The sequence below is a fragment of the Choristoneura fumiferana genome, chromosome 10 (assembly GCF_025370935.1).
Source record: "Choristoneura fumiferana chromosome 10, NRCan_CFum_1, whole genome shotgun sequence".
In the NCBI taxonomy this organism is placed as follows: Eukaryota; Metazoa; Arthropoda; class Insecta; order Lepidoptera; family Tortricidae; genus Choristoneura; species Choristoneura fumiferana.
This window is the reverse complement of record NC_133481.1, coordinates 9,785,690-9,797,945: the sequence shown is the minus strand read 5'-3', so window position 1 is coordinate 9,797,945 and position 12,256 is coordinate 9,785,690. Positions and strand designations below refer to the sequence as shown.

General features: G+C 36.3%; 1 protein-coding gene across 1 annotated transcript; it reads left to right on the top strand.

Annotated features, from left to right (window-relative positions):
- The first annotated feature begins 256 nt into the window (after positions 1-256).
- LOC141432054 (uncharacterized) lies at positions 257-7,642 on the top strand. Its single transcript, XM_074093428.1, has 6 exons — positions 257-527; positions 776-958; positions 1,999-2,116; positions 3,292-3,452; positions 3,948-4,052; positions 4,279-7,642. The coding sequence occupies exons 1-6, from the start codon at positions 507-509 to the stop codon at positions 4,402-4,404; spliced, it is 714 nt and encodes a 237-aa protein (XP_073949529.1). The 5' UTR covers positions 257-506; the 3' UTR covers positions 4,405-7,642.
- The last annotated feature ends 4,614 nt before the right edge of the window (positions 7,643-12,256 follow it).

Sequence of the window (12,256 nt, the reverse complement as noted above, 5' to 3'; positions counted from 1 at the left end):
GGCATAATTTTAGTTGCCATAAAATTCGAACAAAAACTGAAAATGATTTTTGTAAGCATTTGGCTACGCAAAGCAAAGATGCAAAGCCGCTTGACGGTTTTGAAAGCCCTTTTTCTAAAGTCCCTGAAAATTGAGGAGAGTATTAATTGGTAACACAGTCACCATAGACAGGAGGATTTTTGTAAGCAAAGCTTGCTATTCATGCAAGTCAGCTGAATTCGTTCGGTCGTGTAAAAGTAACTTAAGCTGACTGACTAAAAACAACATTCTGTTTTGTTTATGGCCATACCCCAACGTTAGTTCTCTCTATAGTTTGTGACCCCAACCAATGGTATGGTTGTCATATCAACTGCTATCGACCTTTTGCAGAGAAAGTAGAATTACTCGAGATGATTGGAATGCCGTTTTTGTTTTGAAATATGAATTAAACTTAGGGAAATAATTGTGTGAAATTAAATTTCAACAGCGGTATATACTAAATGAGCATTTTATCTTGACAATTCGTCATGTCGGACCGTTCTATAGCCGTAAGTAGATAAGAATTTATTAAGTGAAATTACTATAATTAAGTGAGAATTTATTTAAGAATTTACAATAGTTTTGAAACTAAGACCTTTACTTTTTCAATATATTTGAAAATTGACACGGAAAGATAAAAAAGAATTATGTATAAATTCAAGAATTTTATTCCATCTTTTCCTAATTTCTTGACATGCCAAACCAAACTATGCTGCCTACTTCCAAAGTTCCATAATATTAAATTAAACTTTTTTAGTCCCGCCCAAGTTTAGAGCAGGTGGTAGCAATTGTGGACTTCATGGAAAAGCACCAACAATTAGCTCTTGGTCTACTTCGAGGGCTGGAGGGTCGCGAAGAAAGTAAAAAACTGTGGTTCCAACTTACCAGGATTGTTAATGGCATCTCAGGTCCTACGAGACCTATGAAGTCTTGGATCAAAGTAAGTTTGTTTAGTGATAGTGGTTACAAATGCTAGTGTATTCTTTTTTTTATTTAATTGTGTTGTTTCATTTTACTAAACAATTTGTTTTAAAATATGTACTTTAACCTTAGTAAATGAGAGCAAAAACTTGAAACTCCTATTTTCTCAGAGATAAGACCAAGCTAGATCAATTTTCTTGTTTTAATCCCCTGAACCCCCCCCTCCCCCTCATAGCATATTTCATATTAATCATAATACTTAGCTGTTTCTGAGGTCCTCAAAATAAAAATACATGTGTACAGTTGAGTTATTTTTTTTTTAACTATTGTTAACGGCGTAGAAGCGTGTTCAGATATTTTTGATCAAATTTTTGCTCACTAAACATATTAGAAGGCTAATCATATTGAATTTATGACAATAGATTAAGGGCCTGTTTCGCCACTTGTCGACTAGCTTTAAGTGTCAGATAAAAGTAATGCTGTCTTTGTTTGTTCGGACAAAACAAAGGAGATGGCATCACTGATATCCGTCACTTAATGTTAGTTGACAAGTGGTGAAACAGGCCCTTAGTCTATAGATGTAATTATCTAAATACTACCCGACCAAGCTTAGTTTGCACCTTGCATTTTAACAAGAAAAGTTGTTGCAAGTGTTTAAAAAAGAAAGAAAATGTTGGAGGAAAAATATGCAGGATTTTATGATCGGAAACGGTTGGGTCCAAAGGCAAGGGTGTTGGTGCTGCATTTTTTGATCCTCAGTTAGATAATTCAAAACTAATTAAATTGCAGAACGAGATTTCTATTATGAGAGCTGAACTGGTAGCTGAACTGGAAGCAGGCGGGATTTCGTATTCCAGCGAGGTGCAAACTTAGCTTGGTCTGGATATACTAAAGTCTAAAACATTGTCAAGTTTTCTTGATTGACATTAGTTTCAAACTGTGATGATCAAAATTTGATGTGGCCCTTACAACGTTAAAATAATCTACTGTTAATCTTTTTTCCACTAATGAGACTTACCACATGAACCAGTTCTCCAGTTTTTATTATTTTCATTTCAGTATTGGGCTGACAAAAAATCTACTGTGAGAAATAAAGTCATCTCTGGTGGCGGAGATCCTAACAGTCTATGTTCCAACATTGAGAAAAAAATATGGGATCTCTTTTTAGCTAGTGACAGTAAGTACTGGCAGTAAGTATAACTAATGTCGGTGGTCGATTGTAAAATCCGCCAAATCAAGAAAATCCTAGGCATATCGTGGAATGGCGCCATTTCATGATTTGTCTAAGGGAAATCCGTCATATCGTTCAAAACTCAATGTTGCCTAGTGATGTTTAGGCAAATTTTTATGATTTGGCCAGTTTAGGCAGATCATAAAATTCCTAGGCATTGCAGCATTACAACACTGCATGTGGGTTGCGTGTTGCATACTTTTTGGTCTTTTTCCATTCGTTTTCACTGGCCGGTTATGTGCTGGCTGTTTACGTCTTAATGCTATGTAGTTGATTTTTGGTTTGAATTTTGAAATTTAAATTAGTGTTTTGGCTGTTCTTTTGGCGTTTTTGTTTCGGAGTCATTCCTTGAACATTTGTTGTTGATTGCGGAGCACACATTGCAGTCTTGAAGAGCTATATTTAATGAAATTATAACCAGTGATCAGTCTTGTTTTTTGTGCTTCGCTCGCTCGGCTCGTACGTTGTAGTCACATTATATACTAACCAATCCTCGCTTCGCTCGTCTTACCTAAATTTTTCTTTTTTTCGGCATATCAGGCAGGTGGTAGGACCTTGTGCAAGGTCCGCCCGGATTGCTACTACCACCATCTTGCTCGCTAATCCTGCCGTGAAGTAGCAGTGCTTGCACTGTTGTGTTTCGGCGTGGAGAGTAAGACAGCCGGTGAAATTACTGGCACTTGAGGTATCCCATCTTACGCTTCTAGGTTGGCAACGCATCTGTAATACCCCTGGTGTTGCAGAGGTTTATGGTCGGTGGTGATCTCTTACCATCAGGAGACCCACTTACTTGTTTGCCATCCAGTGAAATAAAAAAAAAAACAAAATCAATGCCCGGTATAGAGCTAGGAATATCGACGGATGCGTTGCTCTAATCAATCTGCCGTATTGTTTTTTAGGCACATCGTGATATGCCTGGCCAACTTTTAGGCATATCATGAAATAGCGCCTAGGAATTTCGCGATTGGCGGATTTTACGATCAGCCGCCGACACTAATAAGAATGTTTGCCTTATAAATAATTACCTAGCATTGACCAACAAGTCTTTTTTTTCCATTAGTAATATATTTTGTTATTAGAATGTAAAATATTTTGCTAATAAATTCTAATTATTTTTCCAGAAGCCAGGCCTTCTGTGAAACAAGAATCGAATTATATGGAAGTCACCTTCTTCAACGAAGATAGCATGGACCAAAATCATGTAGAGTCAGAACCAGTACTGGCCTTTGAGGAGCCCATGGTTGATTTTGAAGACAGGCAAATGGCTGTCATGGAAAAATTGGTATGGATCATACACCTTTATATTAATTAGCTTCATCAATTGAAAAATTTCACACAGACTTATCCATATTATAATAAAGTACCTACCTACTGGGAATGTGAAATTAAATTATTAATTGCTCAGCTCTGTTTTAGGCAAAATTTTAAATCTTATGTCAAATTAAGTAAGTTGACTGCACAAAATTAATAAAAGTATGGCAATGTTTGTGTACCACTAACACCGAATAGTTGCATCAGAAGGCATACCTAAGTCACATTTCTCTCACTGTCCAAGTTGACTAACAAAAATGTGCCTTTTACGCCTCTGTCGTGTGTATTTGTCTAGTCTGTTGGCAACCAGCGCCAGGATGGTGTTGGAACTGGCCCGCACCCTGTTTCATTATAGCGGCTTCACGCGGGCCTCGCGGAACATGCCCAAGCACCTCCGGCAGCTCCGGCACCACCCTGAACACTTTGTTGTATTAGATTCGGAATGATTCATTACAATATTTTGCAGGTGAAAGTCATGAGCGACCAAGCTGCAGCCATGTCTCAGATGGCGCTGGCCACACACGCCAACTCTCAGGCGATGGAGCGGTTAGCGGAGTCCTCACACATTCAGGTATTTGCATCATTTTACTTTTTACACCTTTCATCATTATCATCATCAACACCCTGCTTCTCATAACCCTGTTGTAGTACTCTTTTAAGTTCCTGTTATCTTGTGTGCCAGATATCTATGTTGTCTGTGATTTTGATCAGAAATTAAAACAAAAACGACACCATGGATATTATGCCACATAAAATAACAGGCTTTATAATCTCATTTGTTTTTTTTGTTGTTCTAGGCAAGAGCATTAGACCGACTAGCGACCACCTTTGAAACCATTTCGGCCTCAACGCACGACATTAGAAACTCTATCGTCGACATCGATTCAACTATGAAAAGGTTCTATTCTACGTCACCCACTTAGCACAGGTATTTGTGGGTTCATGTGCCAAGAACTGTGTCATATTAATTTAAAGGTTAATTAAATAAAAATCTAGTCATAATTTTACTTAAATAAATTAACAGGGATGGGCCGAAATTCATTTTAAATTCAGTTTAACCGAATTTCGGCTGGTTGAGCCGAATTTCATGGCATACGGCCGAAATTCGGTTTGAATTCCGAACATTTGGCACTAGAAAAAAAGTACCTACTTGTACTATATCGACTGAAATGAATAGAAAGCATGTATGTGTATCAGTAAAATTATGCAAAAATATAAAGTAAACTTAGTACCTACCAATTCTTTTAATAATTATCTTGATACAATCCGTAAATGGATTAAAAAAAAATTTTGGTTTAAGATAAAAAAAACAAAATATGGAGAAACATTAAGTACTTTTAATTATCAAAAAGTGTTTTTAATAACCAAATTTAACAATCTCTTTCTTATCTGTCTACTCGTATTTAAACATTCACTAGAGGCAGGTTATTGAACCGAAGTTCGGCCGATTTTTTTATTTTTACCGAATGTTTGGCCGAAATTCGTATTCGGTTCAAACCACATTCGGCCCATCACTAAAAAATAGTGCATTACTTGAAATACGGTAAATCGTCAATTACTGGCCACCTTTCAATAACTGGCCACCTTATACTAAAAATGAATTCTATTTTTAAGCGACCAGAATTTATTCTAGTGTAAGGTGGCCAGTTATTGGAGGGTGACTTATTGGGCCAGTAATTGACTTCTTCTACTGAAAACTAACTCTGTTTATAGGTGATTAAAATTCATTTTTAGTGTAAGGTGGCCAGTTACTGAACGGTGGCCGGTAAAAGAGTAAATCGTCATTAGTTGGGGAATCAAAAAAAATGTTCTTGACATTACTTAATAATTTTAATTTAATTTTTTTTTCGGTATAGGTACATTAATTTTGTAATAATAACATATGCGACAGAGCTCCATTTCAAAGTATACACATAATTTATATATAAAATTGTGTGTGATATCAGTACACATATCGATATCAGATATGTACAACACAAATGCGTCAGTGTTATAATTATAATAATATTATTCACAGATCAGGAACCTCCTTTTTTGACATTGTCAACTTATCTGTGAATTGAAAAAGTTTTTATGCTGTTTGCATAAAGTGCAGATTTGTTTGCTCTGTTTCAGAGATAAGTTGGTCAGTCTGTAATCGCATAGTACAAATTTTGACATGAGTGTAGACGAGTGCTGCACCTACGCCCCACGAAAATAGAACTAAGGGGGCTACTACTAAATTCGAAAATCGAAGTTGGTATCGTACCGTCCCTCTCGTTTTAAATAATATTGGCGTGAGCGGGCCGGCAAGATACGTTCGAAGATAAGCTAAGACAAGCCTAGAGCCTAGGCCTAGAGTAGGTACTTCGGGATATAAGTAGGTTTGTTTTTAACCCCCGACGCAAAAAGAGGGGTGTTATAAGTTTGACCGCTATGTGTGTCTGTGTGTGTGTCTGTCTGTGGCACCGTAGCTCTTAAACGGATGGACCGATTTAAATGCGGCGTTTTTATTTGAAAGCAGGTTTTCTAGCGATGGTTCTTAGACATGTTTCATCAAAATCGGTTTAGCCTTTTTGAGATATTGAACTTTGAAGTGACAAAGTCGAGGGTTTTCCAACTTTTTGTTGGTTAGGTTAATTATTTCGTGAAAACACGCAGTAACACTCGCATGGATTATATGTAGGTATTTTACAATAAACATCATTAAAATCTTATTTTGATTCTGTAAAATAGATGCACAAAATAGTAATGCATTTTTTTATTGACTAAAAACAATTATACAATTTTAATTAAATGCATGTTTGCGAAAGTAGCTGCTTATATATTATTATAAACCTTGTAAAGCAAGCATTCATTAACAAATGGTTACATCATTAATCAGTTTAATTATGTGCATTTTTATTTTTTATAGATATCCTGTATTTACGTATTTCCAACAGTAGTGTAAGTAATTATAATTATATTTGTAAACTACATTAACAGGAGTAAAAATAAATGAAATTTGTTTTAATCTTGTGTATTTTTTGATATTATAAAATTAGTATTAGGTACTTTTGGTGGCTTCTCATTCATGACCAGGCTTGCTAGGTGTACGGTATTCTATCGAACCGTTCGGTATTTTAGTACTGTGTTCGGTATAACAAAAATACCGAAGTATGGGCGGTTCGGTATTTTTTTTCTGATAATTTTTTTTTGCTCACTGTTCGGTATTTATTCGAAAAAGACCTGGCAACCCTGTTCATGACAATAACATATTCCAGCAATAAGCATTTACCGCCAATGAAGTGTCACGGGCGATTTATTGAAACAAAAAACTAGACGTTACGCTATACAACCCAACTCACTAACAAGCCAATTTCGATTTTAAGTCTAGATTCGGTGGCAATAAAAGCGAAATTAAAAATTACCTGTGGGTGTGTTGGTTCCTTTTTATTGTAAGTAGTAAAGTAACTACTCCAATTCATGTTGCGTCGCCTCGTGGGGATACACTTCCTTATTGTTGAATAATAACCAGTAACGGGTGGACCGATTTTAATGCGGCTTTTTTATTCGAAAGCAGGTTTTCTAACGATGGTTCTTAGACATGTTTCATCAAAATCGGTTTAGCCGTTTTTGAGATATTGAACTTTGAAGTGACAAAGTCGGGGGTTTTCCAACTTTTTCCAACTTGCAGATTATATACACTCTTATCACAAAAAAAGTAAAATATGTCTTAGGGGCTGTTTCACCATCCATTGATTAGTGTTAACTGGCGGTCAAAGAGCATATAACCACTACGTTTCTGGCGGTTAGGTGTGATGCCGTCTCTATTTGTTTTGTTCCAATAGACGGAGACGGCATCACATTTAACCGTCGGTCTTAGAAAATCTAAAATGATATTTCTGCCTGAAATGGACATAAACACATGCTCAACGACTGTTTTAATTTTTTGTGGTAACACGATCGTTTAAATACTGACATTTATTACTATACCTAGTGACATCCACGAAGACACGTTATTTTGTCAAAATTAGACATTAATGACATTGTAATAAGAGCCACGGCACGCGTCATCGTGAATGACTCTACCAAAGACTACAGTATATATAGTGACTACCTATACAGCATACACTACAATCACTTAAAAAAAAACTAGTCTCATGTAATAATACAAAGTCTTTCGCGAGTTTTCAATAGTGCTGATGAGGTATCACCTCAGGTATTTTAACAGTCTGGTCAATGAGGAATTGCGTCGTCTTCTGGTTTGATTGTCATCAGGTATCAGACCATTTTCTTTTAAGCCGTAGGGTGACGTTGGAGCGGTGACTAGGAAAAAGTCTCCTTGGGCACTGAAAACATGTAGGTACGAAATTGTGTATGTAAACTCTTTAGTGCACATACAAAAATAAAAATACAGATACAGAGAGAGAAGTACAAAGGCGACTTATCCCTAATAAGGAATCTCTTCCAGCTAACCTAGTTATGAGAGAACAATTAGAATCCTCAAAATATTATACAATACATAATTACCCGTGCATGTTGGATTTAATAAATATATCGGACACGTATTTTTTATTTTGTACCTAAATTAAATAAAAAGTTATGATTATGACGATACTTAAGTACATCAAGTCAAAGTTCCGCGTGACGTCACTAGGTACTTAGTACACTTGGATTGACGTCACGGCCCCCACTCCCGAACTTTGACGAGCTTCATTTTTGTAATGTTTTGCTTGTTTGACAAAAGAAAACACTTGTCCAATATTTTTTGACAGATTAAATAGAAAAATATTATTTTTTATACAGGAATCTACCCAATTATATTTCCCTTTTTTATAGAGGTTGTGAAGCTGCGTATCCACCAATAATGTGCGAGGAATGTGTTTTTCATGAACCAATAGAAACGCTTCATTTACCTCGCCTCGCACAGCACATCTCTGGTGGAAACCACTGAGCGGAGCGAGGCGAGGCAAATGAAGCGTTTCTATTGGTTAATAAAAAACACATTCCTCGCAACACATCTCTAAAGGTATTTTTTGCAATGAGGGCTATCGTTTTTTGTCTTTCTAGATGGCGCCACTGTCGCGTGAGGTTTTTAAGTGTGGCTGTTAATTATTACGGGCGTGAAAACAAAGTTTATATTAAAATCATATTATTATTTAATACACCTTTAAAAATATCAAGCAACCACAGTGTTGCGTAGTCCCGTTTTGTTCGGAAAAAGGGAGGAAAAAAGTTTCCGAAAGACAAAACTGTCTCAAAACACAGACATTCATTGCCCCGTAACACATAATTAATTAATTTCAGGTAATTCAAAATATTCACAAAATTATTCTAATTATAAATAAACCCGCGTAGCTCACCCAAAAACTATGAGATTTGACATTTCGGAGACCTCACGATACACTAGCGCCTCTAGCGGCGAATTCATACGCGATAGCCCTCATTGACGTCCGTCTCGAATGCGGGAGCAAACTTAAAATTCCGAGAATTCGTCGCATGAAACTTATTCTGTTTATTATGCAAATATTTTTGAGGTATGCCAGGAACTATTTTAAAGATATGGATCGACATCAATGCATAATTAAGGTTCTTAAAATAGTAAAATAGTTCGGGAAATGACTAAACAAATACCTATTTACCCATCTAACATGAGGTAGGTACTTTGTTTAATTTTAAAATGTCAATCATCATCATCATCCCAGCCTATATACGTCCCACTGCTGGGCACAGGCCTCCTCTCAGAACAAGAGGGCTTGGGCTATAGTTCCCACGCGGGCCAGTGCGTATTGGGTAAAATGTCAATGCCGCCCATCAATCCATCAGTTGCCATCAAATTTGATCACGATTAGGTTAGGACAGAGGTCATGGAACTAACTGAAGTCAGCTAAAGAACGAAATTATATTGAACAGTTTTTTAACCTTGTCGCATTATTAGCGAAATGGATTTCCATTTGCCTACATAGAATATGTTCGAACATGGCGACAATTTCGTATAATGTTAGATTTTAGTTTATCTTTTCTCCGTTTTCTACCGTTCTATGTCGTACTCGTACTCTACTACGATCGATCGACTAGCGTTATGTCTTGTTTATGTAGCGACTTCTTGCCCCATCTAGTGAGCAAACATAGAAACCCAAATCATATCACGTCCTATATTACACGTCTATTAAGGAAGTCGGTAATGAGTCGATGTTCGTAATTCTACTACCGCCCGTGCGACATACAATGTTTTTCATCACATTTGCAAGTAAAATTTTATATTTGATAAAGAAAAAAATATAATTCTTCCAAATATTGGCGATACCTTAGGCTGTGCTCTTGGCAGCGTCGCCCTCAACCTCCCCCTCCCGCAGCATGCGCCGCAACGTGCGTGTGCATGTGGTCCATGTAGTCCTGCAGCAGCGCGCGCAGCACCATCAGTACGGGCACTGACTCATTTACCGACCTTGGGCTTCATGGCAACAAAATGTGTACGCGCAATGACTCATTTACCGACCACGGGCTTCATGACAAGCACATTAAGGTCGAGGGTTTTATTTGGGGGGTTGCAACCAAGGTAGCCTGCATGTTACGACACTGTTTACGAGCAAGTGTGATGAAAAATTATGTAGGACTTGTAACTTTTATTAAATAGGGGCCTACCTTTATATTGACTATAATGATCACTTTATAGATGAGATACTTACCCGATCACATTTAAACGGTGAATATATAGTATATAATCGCCCTATCTTTGTTTATATTTATGACTTACCGAGTGTTAGTCAAATCGCCCAAGTATGTTGTTCGATCAGATCGCCCAGCATTCTCGACCCAACTATCGTAGTCTTTGGCGTATGATGCTGAGAAATCAGTAGGCGAAACTATTGACTGGACGAAGTATCGCCACGAGCGATCGTGACTGCATAGGTCTGAAACGTAACCACCGCAATGTTAGATAAAATCAGTTCAAACATAACTGTTGTGTTTAGGGTTAAACCGTAAAGGAAATTTAACCTAACCTTAAATTTCCCTCTGTGTTACAGAAATTGTTTTTACTAACCGCTTTATTGAGAAACCAAAAAAATATGTAATATCATATTTTTAATTTGCAGCTTTAATTTCTATACTTAATTAAAGCAAAACAACAATTTCTCACTCCGTTTTATTTTGATATCATCGCTTTTGTCGCTTGGCATGCGCCTCATGTTCCAACGCCAATTCTTAAAACTACCCTCCTCTACTCCTAGTTTTTGATAAAGCATTTTATCTACAGCGTTAGCACACAATTTCCGAAGCTCTATTATCGTATTTAGTACCTATATCTATTTCCCAAACAAGCAAAATAAACCCGAGACCTCAATCCTCGTCCTTTCCTCATGTCGATTAAAGATGGCTCTACTTTTTTATTAAATTTTGCGAAGCGTGTTTTTAAAACTACAAATGTTTGTATTATGCACAATCCAACCATCTGTTTCCCTGACCCAAACTAGAACATCTCACACGGGGTGTTATAATAATTTTCCTTGGTAGGGAATTTGATGTCACTATGACGCTTTGACTGAGAAAATCTCTTTTTACCACGATTTATGCTCCTATAACAGGTCGGTATAAAAACTTAAAGTTGTGGCACGTTTCGCCTAGCCTAATTCTTCTTTGATAATTAGACTGTTATGCGAAAATGTTCCAAACCTTCACATTAAATTTTTTGATTTTGGAACTAGGTTCAGTGTGGTTTCAGTACCTAATGGAGCAAGCGCCAAGGGAAGTTGCGTATGCAAAATAGGGCATTCTGTGAATGTGAATAGTTTTGAACTCAGAAAAGCTTGCAAATTATGATTCTGAATGCCTTTAAAACATCATGTAAATGGACTAAAAAAATTGCTTTTAATAACTAATTTCGTGATAATATTAATTTTTTACAAGCTTTTATACATATACCGAGTCAGTTGGTAACTTTTATTTTTAATAATAAGAAAAAAGTATTTCATTAAATTTTTTATTTTTAATACAAGCTTTTTTGCTGACTATACTTTTTGTTGATTGTACTTTTATCGTCATCTAAACTACATTCCGTGCCAAATTTCAAGTCGATGCCATTAACCTTTGAAAGAGTTCCGTCCTTCAGAGACGATCCTAGTTGGACCACCCGGATGTCACTATCCGATTATTGTATTGTCATCACATTTACATAAGTCGTATGCCAAATTCTACCAATAAGATAAACAACTTTACAGATTTTGATACATGTTTATATAGATTCATTAATTTTTACGTAAAAATAAAAAATAGTAGGTACTGAAACATGTTTTTTACTTTGCCCAATAGGGAATAGACATTATGTATAATGCCGGGGCAATGTAATTAATTGAATAGTTTTTATCAAATTGCTATCTCATATTGACCGATATATCACGACCGATTTATCACTTGGTCCACAACATATACATATAGACCGAGTACTGCCTTTTCGCAACGTAACGTTTGGCAACCTGTTTCATTTCGCAACTATTCATTTCGCAAACTCTAAAACTGTAAATATGTCAGGATTTATTTCTGGGCCATCGTGAAGAACTTTTTAGAAGGTTAGGTTAGTTTTATAAAAATCCTCAAATATTTACAGTTTAGAAATATTAAACAGTTAGGTAATGAAAAGTTGCGAAATGAAACAGGTTGCCAAACGTTATTCGCCGAAACATTAGTGAACCACATACAGACATACATAGGTACATACATTGGAAGTTAAATGAAAGCTTGTAAAAATGGGATATTGTCAGGAAAATAATTATTAAAATCGTTTAAAAGCATTTTTTCAGTCCATTTACATGATGT